Source organism: Toxorhynchites rutilus, chromosome 3 (assembly GCF_029784135.1).
Source record: "Toxorhynchites rutilus septentrionalis strain SRP chromosome 3, ASM2978413v1, whole genome shotgun sequence".
In the NCBI taxonomy this organism is placed as follows: domain Eukaryota; kingdom Metazoa; phylum Arthropoda; class Insecta; order Diptera; family Culicidae; genus Toxorhynchites; species Toxorhynchites rutilus.
This window is the reverse complement of record NC_073746.1, coordinates 59,108,191-59,129,406: the sequence shown is the minus strand read 5'-3', so window position 1 is coordinate 59,129,406 and position 21,216 is coordinate 59,108,191. Positions and strand designations below refer to the sequence as shown.

Sequence of the window (21,216 nt, the reverse complement as noted above, 5' to 3'; positions counted from 1 at the left end):
ATAGGTATTTTGTTCCAGCGAACAATAACCAAAAAAATGAACTAAATTTACAAAACTGGATTTTTTTTTGTTAAGCGTGATTTAAAAAAAATAGATTTCAACGAATTATACAAAGAATGTTCAAGAAGTTAGATGGATTCAATGAATATAGATGAATAAATAAATATATTATCATAAAAAATCGACTCCTCCAAAGAAATGCCCTTCGAATATAATACACTCATTCTATTGTTACAATTGCAATCCTTGAAGCACGTCGGATAAGCGTAGTCTTCAGCTCTTCTAGCGATGCAGTATCTTCCTTAATTGTAGCAAATCTCCGCCCTTCCATAGGCTTCTTCAGTTTTAGCAACAGGAAGAACTCTCAAGGGGAAATCCTGTGAGTATGGCATGATTGTGCAAGGTGATAACATTGTTAAAAAAATCTCTTAAAAGCATCGATGAGCAAGCAGGTGAATTATGGTGCTTGAATTGTTTGGTGAAGATTGTAATACTTATAAACATTGTGTTCACTCAGACTCACAGCATGCCAGTGTCAACATTTCAAGTATTTCTGGAATGTTCTTCCGTTTTTTTTACAAAATTCGATGCACGCCAAAACACGTTTAGACTTTATATCTTTAAAAAAAAAGTTAATCTATATATATATAAAAATGGAGTGATGTCTGTCTGTCTGTCTGATTCTTATAGACTCGGAAACTACTGAACCGATCGACATGAAAATTGGTATGTAGGGGTTTTTCGGGCCGGGGAAGGTTTTCGTGATATTTTGAGACCCCTCCCCCCTCTCTAAGGGGGGGCTGCCATACAAATGAAACACAAATTTCTGCATTACTCGGAAATTAACCAAGCAAACGAGACCAAAGTTGGCATGTAAAAGTTTTAGGGTGCAATAAATGTTTCTATGATGGTTAGACAGTCCTTCCCCCACTCAAAGGGGGGGCCGCCATACAAATGAAACACAAATTTCTGCATTACTCGAGAATTAATTAAGCAAATGAAACCAAATTTGGCATGTGGAGGTTTTAGGATGCAATAAATGTTTCTATGGTGATAAGATACTCCTTCCCCCTCTCTTAGAGGGGGCTGCCATACAAATGAAACACAATTTTTTGCATTACTCGGAAATTAATCAATCAAACGAAACCAAAGTTGGCATGTGAAAGTTTTAGGATGCAAGAAATGTTTCTATGATGGTTAGACAGTCCTCCCCCCTCTCTTAGGGGTGGCTGCCATACAAATAAAACACAAATTTCTGCATTACTCGAGAATTAATCAAGTAAATGGGCGGGACGAAGTTTGCCGGGTTAGCTAGTATAAAATATTGTTGAAACTGTAAACATATTTTCGGGACATGTGAACATGTCACCTTACTTTTTGCTCAAAATTGCTTATTTAATTTTGCACGTAGTCTCAATACTCAATCCCCTGTGACGATTATTTCGACAGCATGCTTACAAACAAAATAAATTATATTTCAACCATTTGATGATTTTCAAATGGTTGAAATATAATTTATTTTGTGCTACTGAGTTTGCATTTTACTTCTATTTAAGATCGCCTTCAAGTCAGCTGGAGTTGTTATTCTCTGAAATTAACATTAAAAAAAACTGGAAAAAAAAGCTGCTAAACAAATTCCAATATTCGAACTATCAGCGTTCGATTTGCATCGCCCATAATTCAATTTCGAGCCGATGAATAAGTCAGCACTACGCAAAACCTGACGGATCAGCGTTCCACTTGCCGGGCCTTGCGTTCCCCCGGCCAACAAGAATCGTCAGCTCGGTTGAATGTATATATATATATGTTTAATATAATTGCAGCGATTACGCCTCTAATAGTGGTGATAATCTGTTTGGAATTAATTTATGCGTTTGATGCCAACTCGACCCGAATGTGGTGAATATTTACCGCCACCTTCTCACCCGTATCCGACGGACCGGGCGTCCTCGAATCGAGGAATTGCACCCGTCGGTTGTTTTGAAACAGTCTACAGTCGAGTAGTCAAACAGAGCCATGCTTCTCGTATAAAGGGTGTTGCAAAAAATATGTTCATCTCAAAAATGTATTTCAAAATTTAATATCGTTACGATTTGTTGTGGAATTTTCGAAAATCACGCACTTATAAGTGGCGGTCCATTCAATTTCGCCGCATCCAACGGTACGATAGTTTAGTGGCCTTATCATTTATTCGTCTGCTAAGCTCACTTGCACTTTTTATTGTTTCGCGGGCTATTTAAATGATTGATTAGTTTATATTTATGAGCTTAATTTTATTACTTACACTCTTGCTATCGTTCTTCCGGCCGCGGCTTAGATTCCAACCGGGAATTCAGGCGTAACGAGAGCTGTTATTGTTCTACGCAATCTACACAGCATATAACACCTTTTTGAGGTGGTTTCCTCCTGCTCAGACCAAAAGAGGCCCAGAAGCATTCGGAACCTCGCCTTGTTCGCGATAAACAAACTAATCATAGCTTCTGTGATCGTTCTCAACCGCACAGGTCCAATCTCGGTCGATCGTTTTCCCGTGGGCGACGATGAGGTAGACGTCGACGTGGAGCAGTGCAGTGACTCGGAAGGGCCCTCGCGTACCTCCAACAGGGCGTCCCACTCGCGAGCCACCGCAACACCTACTAGCCCCTCGGACGAGGAACGACTAACGCCGGAACCTGCCACGGTATAGTGACCTGCGGTTGTTTCATGAACGTTATATAACAAGATCATTTGTCCCCTTTTTACAGACTAAACACAAAATCGTTGGCAGCTGCAATTCGGATGATCTGCTGCCCGTGCAGTGTCATCTGGAAACCAAGGAGCTGTGGGACAAATTCCACGAGTTGGGGACGGAGATGATCATCACTAAAACAGGACGGTGAGTGAAAGCCTAGCTTATCAATCGAAATGTCATTCCTACAGACACAGCTCCCTTTTTCTAACAACTCAAGCGTAAACACTGTCTCATTCAACTTCACCTGTGTAAAGAATGAGATTTGTTCTGTCGACGGGTGAATTGGAAAAAGAACCCGAAGCGAATCGAAACCCAGCAGGAGAGAGCATAATGTGTGCGATTTTAGAACCGTACCTTCCCTAATCAATTTCACCGTTCGTTGATGACACCACATTTGACACGTATCGTCTGCAGGATAGCAGGATTGCACACGCCCAATTATGATGTCAGACGTGGACTGCTTCGAGTCTCGGAGTTTCGGTAGAAAAATGTGTCCCATTAGGGGGTTACAATCAAGCTTCGAGACCGTAAGAGACACGCCAACAAAAATCCTTCCCAGGTGAATAATCTGACGACACAGGGCAATTTATAAGGCACCACTAAAGCCTGATTAATGGCTGCCCGAGAGCCGATGATCTGATACTCGAACTGAACCCATTCTCGGGAGCCGTGGTTTAACAATTCCGGCTGAATAATTTATCGGTGCCATGGAATCGAGGCGGCGTGGCACTTTCAGGGCGTGTCCGCCGCTGCCAGCGCAAGTGGAAGAAAACGTTTTCAATTTAAACGCTACTTTACACGGGCTAGAAATACACATGAAAATTGTTTCCAAATCACGAAACAAATTCATTCTTCCTGTTTTGCTGTGTTGACAGTGCTTTTTTTTCGGTGCCGCCCGTCACGCAACGGTACGCAACCGTTCATGCGGGACTCAGGTTCGTTCAATCGAATGCCGTTTGTTTGTCCGTTTCGTGGGACGCGGAATTTATGTATATGAGTGATTAATGCGGCAGTCATGGCGGCGGGCGCCCCAACAGCAGCTCACGTGAATCTGTGCTAATCAACTGCTCCGCGGCGGTCCATTTCAATCTGCCGCTCAAATCGAAGCTGTTAGGCCGATAATTACGACGCAATCTTGCACTAATTTACCTCGCAATTGCAGCAGCAAAGGTACACACCTAGGGGGACTCTATCAATATAGTAAAAGCGGTTAGAGGCAGTAATTTGACGCCTCGTCAAAATCGACTTCCGGTTGTTGTCGACTACAACAGCCTCGCCGCGCGCTGATTGACTGCATTATGGATTGAGTGAGATATAGGGGGGTCGAACCTTATTGCATCAGTCGGTAATAGAGTTTCACTGGACCATTTAGCTTGATCTCTGTTTTTCGAGTTTTGCAATAATCGTAGCGCAGATAAAATCGATTTTCTTGTGTGGTAACGTTGTGTCCTTGAACATTGTAATCGAAGAGATCTGTTCAACGCATTTAGTAGTCATCGATTATCCCGCGTCGGTCCCTAAGGGCCGATGTTGAGCGTCGTTTCAAAAGGAAAACGCTGACTGTCCCAGTCCCAGACAGTTACAAAATAATAAAATAAAAGTATATACAGTTTGTTATTGAATGTTCTACAAAATGTGACTACTCTCTAGTAGAATTGCTGACTATTTTCTATTAATACTATAAGTATCTTTGGGAACTAGGACCGACACTGATACAGTGGAAGACATTCGTTTAGCCGCACCTTATTTTTCCTCAATATGTTTAAAAATAAGTCAATTCTTTGTTCAGTTTTGCTCATAAAAGACGATTATTGTTTATTTTCATCGAATTCATTATCTAAAAACAGTAACAATTCACTTTTTATTTTCTATTTTTATTTTTATTTTTTAATATGTGAAATTAGGGTGGACATTCGTTTAGCCGCATCTTCATATTTCGATAAAAAACATTGTGCGGCAAATATCGAGTTCAATCGGTAGCTAATATTTAGTATGTCCGGATCACTTTAAAAATTTGATTTGGCATCGAGTCAGACAGCTTTTCAAGTGTTGTCATATCGATTAGGGCCCAACACTCCTGAATTACTGCCTTGAGGCTGGAAATGATGTCAAACTGTCGCCCGATTGCATAGACAATCCCGGCCAAGATTCACTATGTGATTGCAATCGGGACTGCAAGCAGGCCATTCAAGAAGCTGAATGTCCTTCTCAACAAATCATGTCTTTGATTGCTTGGAAACGTGGATCGATGCATTATCCTGCTGAAAACCAATATCCTCAGTAGCGTTTTTCTCAATATGGCTAATCGAAACGTCCTCCAGCAACTCAAGATACTTTTCGTAGTTAATTCGGGTGGAAATGGAACAAATGGGAAGCTTGCTTCCGCCCCCAAAGTTTCACTTCAATCTCATGACATTCCGCTGACATAAATCGTGCCAATAGTAACTGTAACAGTCCGGGCCATCCAAATTAAACTTTTTTAGACGGAAAACACAACATTTCGCCATTCTAGTTTCCATTCCATGTATTGCCGGGCGAAATTTAAACGGTTCTGCTTATGAGTCGGCTTTTCTTAAAGTTTCTTCCACTTGAATCGTTCAAGATGCGCGCAATATGCCTCTTCGTTACAGGAACATCCAATCCTGCCTTAATTTGTGAGCACGACAATCTTTTCTTGGTTGCTTCGTGTCTTATTTGACCTTTAACACACAAAGTAACTTTGGTGTTTCCTTTTGTAGGTTGTTTTATTCCATATTTCGGGCCCATTTTCAAGAAATTACGACCACTTTCTCAGATTGACCAATTTTTGTTGCGGTCGAGCTATTAGAAAACTTTTCTTCTTTGAACATCTTTATTATTCTCCGTTCTTCCTCCGTTAATCGATTACCTTTCGCCATTCCTTTAAATTATACGTGAATCACTAATCTGACCAACTTCTTACGTTGCACATCTGAAGTTTACCGTGTAAATTGATTAATCCGAAGTAATGTTTAAAAAAAAAAACAAATAAAGACATAAAAAATGTTTGTTGACGAAATTTGAAAGAAAAAAATTCACTCTATATAATATGTGATTCACAAAACTATGTTATTTTTTGTGTTTGAGTGAATTAAAATTAAAATCATGAGGTTTTTTGTAAAAAACCATCAATTACTTTGAGTAGGATTAAGATGTTGACAAGCTCTGCATCGTGAAATGTTGGTATTGATTAGCTCTAAAAGTCGTACGAAGACAGTTTCGATGTAGAATTTGAAATATAAGAGTTAAAGCAAAAGAACACGTTTTTTCATGGTTACCCTTATGTAACTTAGGTAGAAAGCGGCAAAATATGGGAGGTATTTGTTCTTTAGACAAAAACTGTCTTCAACAAAGTGTTACATATGACAGAGCGCTCATTTTTATGTTATCAAAAATAGGGTGACCAAAATTGTCGATAAAATAAAAAATCTAACTTTCTTATCTTTATATATAGAGATATTCGTAGTTCAATAATGTTGTAGCCCCAGTTATTTTAAACAACTTTGTAGAACAAAGTTTTTTTTTTCTTTTTTTCAATATAAACGATTTAGCGCTTTTTTTCTAAGTTGCATTAGGGTGACCATGAAAAAACGGGGTTTTTGGCTTTAACTCAAATTCTACATAAAAATTGTCTTCGTACGACTTTTAGAGATTATCAATACCAACATTTTGCGATGCAGAGCTTGTCAATATCTTAATCCTACTCAAAGTTATTGATGATTTTTTACCCAAAAAACGCATGATTTCAATTTTAATTTACACAAACACAAAAAATAACATAGTGTTGAAAATCACACATCATGAGGAGTGAAGTAGGGGAACCCGGGGCAAGAGTGCCACCTTAAGCTAATACGTGTTTTTGAATGAATTTCCGATTATAATTTCATTTAATTATTTGATTAAGTAATTCCTTAACGGTTCAAGATGAATGCTGTGGAAAATACATTTTCTCTAGGCTTTCAATTTTTTTGTGACTTACATTCTGAGAATCAAACTGAAATGCCTTTGATGTTTGAATAGAAATGTGAAATGTTTATTTCATGTTCTAGAAAAAGTCTTTACTTATACAGAACAAGTAAATAAAAAAGTAAATATTCACATTGGCATTCAATTTTTCAAAGATCGATTCAGCAAAGATCGATTCTTTGGTACCGACTTAATCAGTGAATCGATCCCTGCGCCGTTTAGAAAATCGATCCATCAAGATCGATCTTTTTCTAAAGATCGCCCAATCCTAGATGGAGGGCATCAAGCGAAAATGCGTTCAATTTTATACTCAAGGCTCCATCTATTAACTTTTCTTTTGATTTTTGAAGTAAATATATGTATAAAACTACCCTAAAATTTTGGTTTGATTCTAAACATTATAAGAAAATTGGAATGACATTTTCGGTGTCGCAATAGTTTCGTGTTCGCCCTTTAACATAGACAAATGGCGCTATGTCGGTTATTTCAAGAGATAGAAAAAAAACTTTGTTCTACAAAGATGTCTCAAATAACTGGAACTACAACATTGTAGAACTATGTTTACTTCTATCTATAAAGATAAGCAAGTTATATTTTTTATTTCATCGACAATTTTGGTCACTCTATTTTTGATAACATAAAAATAAGCGCTCTATCATATGTAACAACTTTGTCGAAAACAGTTTTTGTCTAGAGAATAACTGTCGAGCTCTAAATGCTAATTTCCACTTAAGTACATCTCCTGGACCATTGTGCAATGTGTTAACCAATTCAATTATTGTTCATTCTTCTACGTGATTTGCATAAACAAATCATCCATTTGTTATTACAGTTCAATTGGTGGAATAGTTAGGATTAACCCCATCCAACGAGATTCCACTTCCCACGATAATTTTCTAACGACAAAAAATCGTTACTAAGAAGCAGGTTACATTTTTGCTTTCACGCTTGGCCATCCTCGCATCGAATAGCGTTCACTAGCAATGCAGTGAGAGGAAATTGAGCTATATCATAATATTTAAGTGCCTGCTTCTTCTGCTCTTCAGCGTGAAAGTGATTCGATGCAACATATGGGTGGATATATATGGAGGCACACAAGCAAGACAGGACGAGAATAAAATTTAACGAGAGCAAAAAGGTGGCAACAGAAATTAATAACATCTGTCACTACTTTGAGAAGCGATTTCAACGGGGTGCAATTCATTTTTCTTTCATGCTGCTGTCTCTTCATTACATTGTTTGTGATGCAATTTTTCGGCACAGGGCTCTGGCCACGGTTTAAATGCGATTGTTTTTCGAACCAAACAATTTCGCGAGTACTTTGCAACATGAGCACCTTGTTCCGGACATGTTTCGGAGGTGCCGCAAGTTCTAAGCGGCCGCAAGAGCCGACTCCGGCAATGGGCATCATTTATGGAAGCACTTTTTAAATTGTGCGGTTAAACTGTGCGACCGGGGGAAGGAGAGCAAAAACACTTCGGATCAAAATAATGAGAAATCGTTGAGAAAAGTGGCTTCCATGCGCAATAAACTATTTGCAGCCGGGGTAGCTAAGAAATGATGTGGAAAATTGGAATTTTTTCCTAGGAAATTGCATTCGTCGATTGCTTTTTAAGGCGCGAATGGTTGCCATCGTGCGAAACTGCACCAGGCTGGATAATCTCGCATCGTTTGGGTTACGTCAATGTTGTGCTTTGGGGTGAATGGATTTACCGGCTTAAGCTGCAACTGTGAAGTCTTCTTTACCATCAGGAACTTGCGTGTGATGCGCGGATGATTATTTGAAGTAGGAATTGTTACCACGGAGTTTCATTAAAATGTCTGAGACGAAGTTTCATTAGTGTCAATCAATTGAGGAGTATCAACGGTGTATCAAATAAAATCAAATGAGTTGGCTCGGAGAGTCGAAATGATAAGTTTTATAATCAATGCAAAAATATATATAAAATCAATTGCCGCAAACTTTTTTCATCCCACTATCGAACACCATCGAAAACACCCTCCAGTAACCGACCATCACTACGAAGTGCATTAGCCGACCTTACCATGGCCTGATCTTGCAGTGCAGTAGTCTAGCACCGATGAACATATTCCCGCCTGTTTCTGACAGGCTTGCTGCCAGTTGAGCCGATGTCACTTCCTGGCTTGATTAATTAGCAAATTAGCCCCAAGCTCTTCCGCTGCCGGGTGTCAGTCAGTTGTCTGATTAGAGGAATTCTCCTGTCGGACTGACGGCGGCAGCATGTTAAGTGTGAGGTTTGAAAGTGCAACTAAATTTGATGGAGAAGCGCTTTAAATTCTTTCCGCATTATGAAAATTAACGATTAAAAACCACGGTGACATGGATACACTTCCTTTGTCTGGTAGCTGTAAACAAGTATTTCCATGAAGCATAACTTTTGTGTTAACTGCTTTGGAAAGAGGCATAAACAAAATAGGATTAAAAATCCATCGCATTAAAACGCTCAATAACATTTATGTTCCGATGACACAGCGTCCAATCCGTTGGCCTCTTTTCGTTCAGTCAAGCGCAGCATCCCGATTAGAAGGGGCCTTTCGGTGGTGTTCCATCGCCAATTAGCTTCGCTCCGATTACCCAGGTGGTGAGGAAATGAAAAATTTAACCCGTCGTAAAATTAACAAGAAACAACGACTAAAGCTGTCATCGCATTGATTACCGACGCGGTGGCCCCTCGTCTCTCAGGACCATCGTTCTCTCCACCGAAATGGACCAAATCGCCACACAGAGAAGCTCAGCTTTTTTTTATTATCTTGTTTCGTCACATTCAAGCGCGCCTCGGTCCACCGATCGGGATCGGGATCGAGTGATAATAATCAGACGTGTTTTATTGTAATTCGAAACATAAATTTAATTTTAATTGCGTTGGACGCTTCTCGAGGCTCGTGTGTGCGACAACTGTTTGGAGTGTCCGCTGGATGGCGTGATCCTTCTTCATTCGCTTTTGTGATCCACCGAGATTGACCCAGGCGATGAGAGCGTGGAAGTTTGTGGCGATCGAAGTTTGGATATCGTTCGGGTTGTATACGATTTGTGGAGTGCTAAAAAACGAATTTTAGTATTTTAGGTTCTAGTGTATATTTTCGTTCTTACAAAGCATCCAGAAAATATTTACCATGCTGCGGAGCAACCTTCAGTTGAAATGGTCAACAACATGAAATGCGCCCCGCAACTTCAACGATGTCACACATCGCACAGTCTCACAGCACATTACAGCCTAATTATCGAATCGCATGCCACCTTCCACCGAATCGGCTCTCTGGCTTCCATGTCTCGAGATCGTATTCCTACTTTCTCACATTGTTTATTGCTGTTGCCTTAATATGCTGCGATAAACAGTAATTATGTAGCAGTGTGTTCTTGGGTATGTTCTTGTTTTGTTTTTGTGCTCTATCCTTAATTGCAGTTCCTTGTTTGGGAGCGAATAAACACCGTCCCCGGCACAAGGACAGATCGTCGTGTGCCAGCCATGCGATCTCCCGTGGCTTCCGTAATTGTGACCCTGAAGTCATCAACATAGCCATAATTTGTGAAATCCTTGAATTACACACACCTATGCTCATGCTAGAGCTTCGTGACAATTTCGTCCGAACAACAACGAAAACAACCTTTCAGCAGGTGCTCGTAAGTGGAGAAGTACGAGCGAAAGAACGGAAATAGCACAATCATAAATTCCCGAAACGCACATGCCATCACTCTCAGCAAGTGGTACAAAAGTGCTTAATTAGCAGCAGCAGCACACCTTCGAGTGTGTCGTTGTTGTTGTTGCTAGTTTTGTTCCTCCAAAATGCCTCCAATACTCCCCAAAAAAAGATGCTGACTTCGCGGATTCCCTCGCTCAGCGGGGGCGCCAAGAGAATGTTTTCGAAGTTTCACGTTGCCCGCCGATCACGTCATACTGAGGCGAAACACGCGCGCATGAGGGCGACCAAAATCCACAACAACATATCGTCTTACTCTCATAATCACATTATTTATGACTGCCCAGAACATAAATCGCTCTCCGAACCGATCGGTTCGCCAGAACGAATGTCCAGAGTGGACATCGTGGACCGCAAGCATGCAAATCGACAGCAGCAGCGAAGCGAAGGAGGGCAACACGAAATGAGTCAAATAATATGACGTTCCAACATAAATATCAACACTTTAAAGTGATGTTCTGCTAAAGATTTAGGGCCGGCCATAGCGTTCTGTTTAGTTTAAAATATTCCATTAGCTTGAAATTTTTTAGGGGGCAATTATGGATATAAAGTGATTTCGCATTTTGGGAATCTATTTCTGTCTTCTTGGTTTTCAAGAACTTTGCACTTCATTCGCCTCTAGCATCGAGGCTAATCAGAATACCTTAAAATTTTGAAAGATTTCACTTTTTGATCATTATAATTATGATATTATGAGACATATTAGTGTGTGGGTGTGCTCTCCTTCAGATAGTCTCAACGAGAAGCGTTGTAACCAGAGTTGCCAACCTTCCAGTTTTTCCTGTATATTGTCAGTTTTTTTAAGCAAAGACAAAAAATCTTTTTCTGCGTTTTCATGTTGTTTACTCTCTAAAATCATATTCTTTTCTCCCAGTTGTGAAAACCGTACTCCGGTTCAATCACATCGAAGACCTTTATGACATTCATCATCTTTATCTATATTTATCTGCTATAAGCACACAGAAGTACGGTATGGCGTTTTCTAACTAGTTTGCCTCCCTCTTATTAATATTCAGTTCGATCAGGAAAATTATATGTATCAGTTTGGATAATGTTTTTGTAGGTGCTGTTCTCGAAATGATGATCAATGAATATTTGCCAGTACTCCCAGGTTTTTTTCACGCGGGGGATACCTACCTCGGAAAAAAACGCGTTGATTGGAAAATTCGCGTAAAAAACAAGAAGTGAGTTATATTTGTGGTATAACCACGAGGGTGACGTAGGGCTATCGTTGATTTAGTGATCATTTGTTTTTAGTTGCATCTGAATCAATTCTAAATGAATGAATAAATGAGTATTTGGGGGGCTTCGAAAGCGAGAGCGTTACATTGAAGGCACAATATTCAGCAAAAGAAGCAATCACACGAAAGTTGTATAATACATAATACATTGCTTGTATTGTGATATGATTTGTATTCCATTTCCAATAGACAAAATATCTGAGGCATCAAATCAGTCTACATAATTTTTGCGTTCGCTCATCCTTCCTCATAACACCCATTTCTCGTTTGAGAAATTGTTGAGTAAACATCGTTCGAAAGACGTGATCTTACGTTGATCGCACTTGATTGAAAAATCACAAAACCAAATGTATTTAGTCGCAGTATTATATGGATAGAAAACATAATAAACTCTTTCGCTTGAATGTAATTTTCAATTCCAAGGGAACTGGCAGATTAATTTTCAGCAATGATAACATCTTTCCAGATTCTCCTCGATACTCGAAGTCTACCAGTGGTTAATGCTAACTCGATAACGCCCTGTTCATTGCACTTGATTTAAAAATCACAAAACCAAATGTATTTGGTTGCAGTTCTATATGGATAGAAAATATCAAAACAAACTCTTTCGCGTGGATGTATTTTTAAATTCCAAGGGGAACTGGTAGATTATTTTTCAGCAACGATGACATCTTTCCGGAATCTTCTCGATGCCGGATGGCAACCAAACGAAAATAGTTTCGCGCGTGTATGTGTGTGGTGGCTGCTCCGATGTCTCAAGCGGAACCGTTTGTGGCATCACTCTCCTCCTGATGGACTCCCTTCTGTCCTAAGGTGCACAAACAGGCTCTTGGTGACACCGTTCATCAGCGCTTCCATGATAAACGAAGTTAGCTTCACCATAATAGCGACAACATGCTCCAATCGCTGTTCAATTGTAACTGAGTGGATTTCCGAGCGGCGCACGCTTATATACCGATTGGTGATTTCAATAGCCTGTTTTGAAAGCAATTTTAAGGTTATTGAAACAAGTTTTTGGATGAAAAAGTAACAAGTATATAACGCGTAGACATTTTATCTTCGGAATGAAGTGTTTATCATACCATTACCATACCATCGTTCGGTTGTTTAGGAGCTATTAACGCTCAAAATCTCGGTCTCCGGCGTAACGCTTTCGTTTTCGAAAATTTGATTTCACACCCTGTTATAGAAATGAAAGACGTAGTCCTACGTCAAAACCGCGTTAATTCGAAGATCCGCGCAAAAAAACCATTGGAAAATCCGCGAAAAAAACTAACTCATCTAATGATAGATATCAAATGGGCTATCCTTGTACCGCTGAAATATCTTGTAACGCAAGTTAGTTGTGCTTTCTATCTGTTCCAATCATTACAATTGGAATTATATTATTCACGTCCTCTGTATTGTTTTTTTTGTCATACCCATTTTTAAAATTGTTTCAATACACAACGTAGAACGGAGGTAATAAGTTGAGTGTTGCTCGCTTCCGGAAACCCGTAGTTTTTTCCTGCGATTTCGTTGGTTACTGGAAGTAATAGTTCGGTTTTCCTCACGAATGAGGTCATCTGTTGTTGCTAGAAAATTCTCTTGTGAATTGTATACTCTACTGCCGATGCACGTGCAGCCCCACTGTCGAACCGTCCAGAGCTAAGTAGACAGGGAAAGACATTCACAAATCGCTGCCCGTAAAAACCCCGTCCCGTTATATCGCCAGGAGAGCTCCCCGTTACCCAACACCCAAAATCCACGTAAGAATCGTGATAAGCTGCGACATTAATTTCCTTCATAAGCGCTAAGCTCCGTTACAAGCACTAATTACCGTAATATGCTCTGAGGGAGAATAAGAGAGAAATGTGAGCTGAGGGACAAATGTGATATTGTATTGTTTTTTTAAAATCCGCACAAAAAAAACCGCATTAATTGGAGAATCCGCATTAAAAAAAACCTCGTTAAAAACCGCGCAAAAAAACCGCGTAAATAAACCTGGGTGTATGTCACACAACGCTCTAATTGATTTCAAGACCAATTCGATAAAGTCTTACATTACACTCTGCCGTCAAGTTCTAAAACGTTTTAATCTCAATGATCCTTTAATCATCAACATGGCGATAATTGATCCAACTATTGCCATAGAAAGGAAGCATGTGTAAATTTATCTACATAACCTTCTACGAAGTTTTCCAAATGTACACGATCGAAATGATATCCAGAAAATCGATAATGAAGTTATGGAGTTTCGAAGCCTAGGTTTTACTGACTTACTGTAAACGAATGCCAGGATGCTTATTTTGGGGTAAAATTGTATCCCAAAAAGGTATGACATTAATTTTGCTTGTCCAAAAAGAAAATTTCAACATTCTTCAGCAACTATTGAGCGATTCTTTTCAGTATACAATTTGAACAGATGAAAACTAGGAAGTAGAACAGGAACAAAAACTTCGCGAGGAATTCCAGCTTTCAAATCATGTAGAAATCAAGAATACTGAGGAAAAATAAAACAAAATCAGGACTAGTTAGAATGACACTAAATGTGAAACAGAAGTATAATGTTGAAATGTATGCTCACAGACAGGAAAATCAAAAATGCTACTTACTGACACAGTCACTGCATAACTTAATTTTTATTGCTGATATAAACAAAAATGACAAAAAAATCTGTTTCAGTTTTTTTTAAATTTATCCACCTGTTTCAAAAATTTGCTTGGCATCTCTGAGAACAGCATGAAGAATTATGTGAACACTTGAAACGGAATTCTTTAATGGGGTGTTCTAGTGGACTGGGGCACGAATTTTGGACTATTTTTCGAGCTCCAAAAAAATAAACAAAGTATGTTTACGTTTCTCGATTTTAAAAAAATAGTAAGATTAAAAAATATGATTTTTATTGGTTTAGTTTAGACAATAGAGAAACGCATATAGATTGTATTCATATAAATTTGACATAAATCGGTACAGCAGAACTTGATGTATCGTGTACGCCAGTTTGAAAAAAAAAAGTTTCGAGAAAAACGCGTCAGGACATCTACTCTTATCTAAACTATAGACCTTTCGGAAACAGTAAGTTTGCTGAAATTCAAACTTATTTAGAGTTGAAACCCTTGAAAATGCTGCATCTGTCAGCCACGCGGTGGCTTTCAATAGAAAGTGTTGTCAAACGTACATATATTGGAACGTTCCGAACTGCTCCGAATTTATTTTGGAATTATTTTAAATGGTGATCTTGTAGAGAAGATCCGAGTACGATCGATCTATGACGGTTTAAATGACTCTTCTACGACTTTTTATTAAACCTTCTTGTCTTATGTTCCGAAAGTCGGAAACATTTTACTTTGCATTCGAGCATTTCAAGATTATTCAGGTCACTTTTGGATAACTTTTTTTAAAGCAGACTATATGAAAAATATAATCAATCTGAGCGATGAGCAGTTCGATCAAGAAAATTATGTCAGTTTGATTGTCGCAACTAGAATGTTGATCAGTGAATATTTGTCCGTATGTAAAATTTTAGACTACGCCGTAGCTGAATTCAATACCGATTCGATCAATTTTTATATTGCACTCTGCCGTCAAGTTCTAAAACGATCTAACTTCAATGATCCAAAACACAAAATGTAAAATAAAACTATAATGTTCAAATGTATGATCCCAAGCAGGATGAGGAAAATTAAAAATGCTACGGTACTTACGTATTAACGCCCCCATTGGCCTCAGAATAGATTTCATGAAGAAAAAAAAAAAATTATAATGAAATTTACGCTCCAGTGGCGTTAATATTGCTACATACTGAGACTGTAACTGTATATCCAAATTTGTATTGCTCTTGTAAACAAAATTAAGGAAAATTAAAAAATCAATTCTTCCAGTTTTTTTTACAGTTTATTTCCCAGCTTTTTCAAAGTTTTGGTTGGGATCTCTGTTTGAAACATCCATAAAGATTAAACATTACTTCAAAAATTGAATGTGAATTTGGCTCTATAATGACTATACATTTTTTCCCTGATTCCTCTTTTTTCCTCGATTCAATTAAAATTATGTATTTTTTTAAGCAAAAATTGTTTTCTGTTAAAAATTTTAAATTTTTGAAACGTATTTACTGATTGGAACAATCACTAGTTTAGGTTACTTTTTATTTTATTCATTGGGCTTTACCATGAATGAAACCAAAAAGCCACAGAATGTAATAGATAACCTCCAAAACCCTATAATGATAATCAACTAAAATGGCCTTCAAGGCTAGAGTCGAAGTAATTTGAAAGTTAAAAGCCTATATTGGTCGTTTGATTTATCTTAAATTAAATGAAACTAACGAGAAGTATGTTAGTATTTGTTTATCCCTTTTGTTTATTTTAGGCTCATTAACATTTTTGCTGTAACAGAGCCGAATTTTAATCGTGTACATGTCACATGTTTATCATATCTGAGGGGCTTAGAATGAAAGGGGTGTAAGTGATTTGATCGATTTCTCTACATCGACTCTCTCTTCTGGTCATAACTTAGCTGCAAATACATTCCCAGTTGTATTTGACAATGTGGAAGATAGGTCAGAACCTCATCTATCGGATTCTATAGCGAACTTAAATTGGAACTTTTTTTCAGTTGTGTTATTATAAAGAAAAAGTTTATGAAGAGAATTCGTTCAAGTCACTTACACACCCCTTGCATTCTAAGGTCCTCATCTATAATTAGAACATTACACAGTTGCCATTTTTCGGCGTTAGAGTATTCCCTTCTATATCATTGCATTTACACAGTAGCCATTTAGGCGTAAGAGTATTTCAGTTATTCCATTATCCAGTTAGACCGGACAGCGGAGACAGTTGATCGATCATTGTTAAGTTATTTATAGAACAGCAGCCCGATGTGTCTTGCAGAGCAGAGCAGCTGTATGGATGAATCGATCTTATTTCAACCATGAATCGATCTCCATCGCTGATGATCGTTGCGTAGACATAGTTATTCTGTAACAACACAAAGATGGTCAATGAGGGCCCTGAGTTTTGAACTTACGATCGATCGCTCACTAAGCGAACGCGCAACCAATGTGGCTACGGAGACCCCCCAAGTATGTTAGTATGATATCAATGAATTTTTAATCCTACTTAAGACAAACAAAATTAAGAATAAAAATCAGCAGCTTTTTTTAGACCAACATATTTCTATCAAAAAATATATAGCATGCAAGCACAACGTTTTCCAATGTACAAACTTTACTTACGAATACTTCGAAATTTGAATAATTTTCTTGATGGTCTTAGTCCAAATTGGTTGCGTTTACGCTTACTATCGAACGAACGTAAATTCAAAACTCAGGGCCCTCAACTAACCACCAATGTGTGTTGTTTTAACACGTTCGTCGTCCAACGCCATCCGGTTGAGTTTCTTGCCGGGCCCAAATAAATTATCAAATGAGTCAAACTTTGTTTACATACAACTTTTACATGATCTGGCTATTTTTTTTTAATTTGAAGAGGAACTGGCAACAATAAAAAATGCCAATGTTTTATTATATGGGTTTCGCGAGATACTGTAGTACTCACCCTCCGTAGTAAAAATTAAAAAAGGTAAGGAAAGAACGTTATATTTTTCTGGTTTTGATTTTATTGCTTTTCTATATATCCTATATCTATATTTAGATGTCTATTCCATCACATTCCTTTTAAAAATCATATTTAATTTAAACGAGGAAAGTGTCACCAGTACATGGGTGACGAGGTGACGCACGTGTTAAATAGCTACGTAAATGATGGAGACCCAGTCCTCTCCATCTTCGCTCGTTCTGCTGCTGAACAACATGAAACATCGGACTATTTGTGGTATGACCAACACAACAATGTAAGCCTCATATCAACTGTCCTGTTGTTTGGTCCAACAGAACAGTGGAACAGAAAGATTACTCTTACACCGTAAGAGTGTTTTTACCGTTTTACGATTAAACACGGTTCTGTTGCAGCTGAAATTTCATTGAACTTAAAATAAATGTAAAAATAAAATTTTAAAAATTCTTTATATTTTCAGTGTTTTTCTAAATAAGAGCTATTCAAAAATATCTGAAATTATGTAATAAAAAAATATGTTATTTATTGAATAAGAAAAAACACTCTTCACTTGCAAGGATTGAAGTACAAGAGGGTTACAATATCGGAATTTCCGGTCTACGGTGAGGCACGGCAGTACAAACATCATGGTGTTGGGCAGCTTTGCGTGGGCCAGTGAACTTGGGGAACATAGTCCGGATCACCGGAATAATGGCAATTAATCGACTCTATTAACGACAATCTGCCATCGGTAAGGAAAGCTGGAGTGGACTTTCTTTTTCGGTAGTACAATGATCCGACACATATTGCCACAAAATCCAGGGCGTTCTCCGAATTCTATTGACGTCTTAACAATTTGGCGGCGATCACTTTTTTAAACCCTTTTTTTTAAATTAATTTATAAAGAGAGTTTCTTTCCGTGTCATATCGCTAATTTTTTTATCTCTTCAATTCGTTGAAAAACATGATTTTGAGATAAAATTTACTCAATACATGTTGCACTCCCAATTTATTATACAATATTTATCGAAACAGAAAATTACACGTATGAGAGATTTAATGTCGTGTTTTGCTCTCATACTATAATAATTGTTATAGTTCTCGGTGGGGTCATTGCATTTTTTGCGTGCTTAAACAGAAAAAAAGTATATTTACGACTGCAGTCCGATAAGTACTTAGCCTACAAAAAAAAAAAACAAAAATTTTGGAAAAGTGGCGATTTATTTTTCAACATAGTCTTCTTTTAGCTCGATTCACTTGACCCAGCGATGCTCCAACTTCTTTATTCCATCTGAAAAATACGTATTCTCGAGAAATACAAAGTAGGCCTCCGTGGCGGTGATGACCTCTTCATTCGACTCAAATTTGTGCCTAGCCTGTGACTTTTTTCAAGTTTGGAAACAAAAAAAGTCGCACGAGGTCAAATCTGGAGAATACGGTGGATGGGGCAGCAGTTCGTAGTGCAATTCGACCAATTTGGCCGTGGCGACGGCGGAATTTCCAACAATACTACGAGTCGGATTCGGCTGAAAATTTGTGACAGTAGCCGTTTACGAGAATGTACTACACGATAAGTAATCTCTCTTGCGATACTGACACCAACGGGCGATGAGGCTAAGTACTTATCAGACCTCCCTCGTACATTTGTTTTATGTGTTTGGCACCATTAAACTCCAATTGTCCCTTCATTGCTCCAATTGCCACTCTACTCTTAAAACTGTATGTATGAATTCGATTTCGCACTATTTGTCAAATAGACTGGAGATCTCCATCCGTTCGGAAGCGGCAAAATCTCTGAAGAAGCAATTGTTATCTCAACAGCTCAATGCTAAAAGCAATATTTGAATTTATTGAGTTGAATGAACAGATTCTTGATCAAAACATGACTTCGACCTGGTCACTTTGCTGGCACACTGCAATTTGACGGGTAAAGAATTACAAATAATTATTGGACATCATTTGAAGAGTACTCTAATATATTCATACATCGATTTTTTTTTAAAGAAAAGAATTATATTTATTGAGGAGCGAACCTTCAGTGTCGATTCCGTTTTCGTCATGAACTTCAGCTCAACAGAAACAATTGTCATTCAACATTAGGCTCAATTCCCGAATAATCCAATGAATGTTTCCGCTCATTTCATTGGCGTCAAATGTAACGTAGTCACGAGAAAGCTGCTATTTCATTTCCCTCAAAGTCGTTCCATTAACATCCGGTTGACAAGATGAAACCGAAGAGAGGTGGGAAAATTCGCATCCCTCAAGAACATTTTTTCGCTGGTAGATGACAATTTTCAGCATCCGTATTTATTTCACCAAACGAAACACAATTGTTCGTGTTTACTGGTTAATTCACACACAGAAAAAAACGGCAAACTGGCAGAAACTGACATGACAGCATCCCGAATTGGGAACCGACGCCGCCGCTGCTCAGCATGTCACCGGGAAGCCAACTTCAACCGCTAATCCGTCAATCAAAATCTATTCAGACACGCGAGCCGGCACAGAGAAATAGGTTGAAAGCAGGGCAATTCGGCGAGAAATGAATATCTTTTCTCATCTGCGTCAATTAAATTCCAATCAAAAGCCATGAAATTTGTCTCTATTTTCCAAACAGGTTCCGGAGGGATCGTTTTCTGTTGTTGTTGTCGTTGTTATTGTTTCCCTATCGGGGGAAACGAATCGCCCGGTGAAGGTGATAAACTTTTGCCTGCCGTGTCTCATCTCGAGTTCGCCCATAAATTAGGCTTCTATTCAGAGCTGGAGAGGAATCGGGAGAATTTTCTCCCAGCATCCTACGGATGAGAAAGTGGGATAGAGTAGGGATGCGAATGAAAGCGGAAAAAGATCAGCAGCAGTACCGGAGGCAGACACATTTACACTTACGTACGCACGAATTCGTTCTGAGGGGGAAAAATGATCCCTATCGCAAGTTTTACTGCCCAAAACGACACGCTTAAACGACACCAAACTATCATCATCATCATCACTACTATCTCGGCGCGCTGGACAATCCATAAAACATCTGAACCGCAGCGTCTCTCTAGTTCATGATACGGCCAATCCGCGCGCTTGGGACCGTTCGAATGTGTCTATCAGGAAACCAACGCATGGCTATCGATGGCCTCAGATCGAGCTCTCGCATTCGCAGTGGTGATTTATCGACCCCATTTGGGCAGTTTTATCTTGTTTTAATTAATTGAGATTATATCCTCTCCCTCCGGTTGCCCCCACAGCCACCGCCATCGCATCGATCGTACGGAACTACGGGTGTCACCCGTTGGGAGCAGCCCGGAATTCCACGGGTCGGCGCGAAGGTGGCTGCCGGAGTAGTGCCGGATAATTGGTGTGTTAGTGACGCCGGTCGGTGGTAGTTGCCGGGCCGGTCAACACATCTGCCTGGTGTCTCTTCATCCGATCCAGCGGTGATGGATTTGATAAATTTGCTGAGTTTTTCGAAGAGCTGGTTGAGATGTGACCCCGCCGAGGGTGGGCTGTATTGGTTTTTAATTTCATTGGGGAGATAAAAATTATGTTAATTGAATTGTTTTTTTTCTGTGTCCAGTATTTGCTTCGGGAGATTTATCTCCATATAGTCCACATGGTTTAGATGAAGGCATCGATTACATCGATCCAGTCGTTGGGGATTCCGTAAAATGGAAAATAAATTGAAGATGCTAACATTCAAATTTCTACATAATTGAAATTATCTTTGAAATTAATATTATTACATAAATTTAATTATTGAACGTACAATTAAAATTCGATCAAACACACTCGATGCGAAACACGCTTCCATTTCCCAACGTTTGAATTCAATGCTGCTGTTTGTTCGACACGACCAAGAGCGGTCGTGCTGGACACCATCCCACTGGAAAGATTAACAATGAAGAAGAAGAAGAAAAAAATAACCATAAAGCAGACCACCACGCAATATAAGGCAATGGCTTTGACACGATTTTTAAACATTTTACTGCTTTATAGCTGACATAGCCACCAACTTCGA

The 21,216-nt window shown here is 38.8% G+C and overlaps 1 protein-coding gene across 1 annotated transcript in view; it reads left to right on the top strand.

The window, feature by feature from the left end:
• LOC129779602 (T-box protein H15-like) overlaps positions 1-21,216 on the top strand; it is a 110,288-nt gene that overhangs the window by 44,524 nt on the left and 44,548 nt on the right. The window contains exons 2-3 of the mRNA XM_055787169.1: positions 2,505-2,680; positions 2,745-2,875. Coding sequence (XP_055643144.1) covers positions 2,505-2,680; positions 2,745-2,875 — 307 coding nt within the window. The remainder of the gene's footprint in view (positions 1-2,504; positions 2,681-2,744; positions 2,876-21,216) is intronic.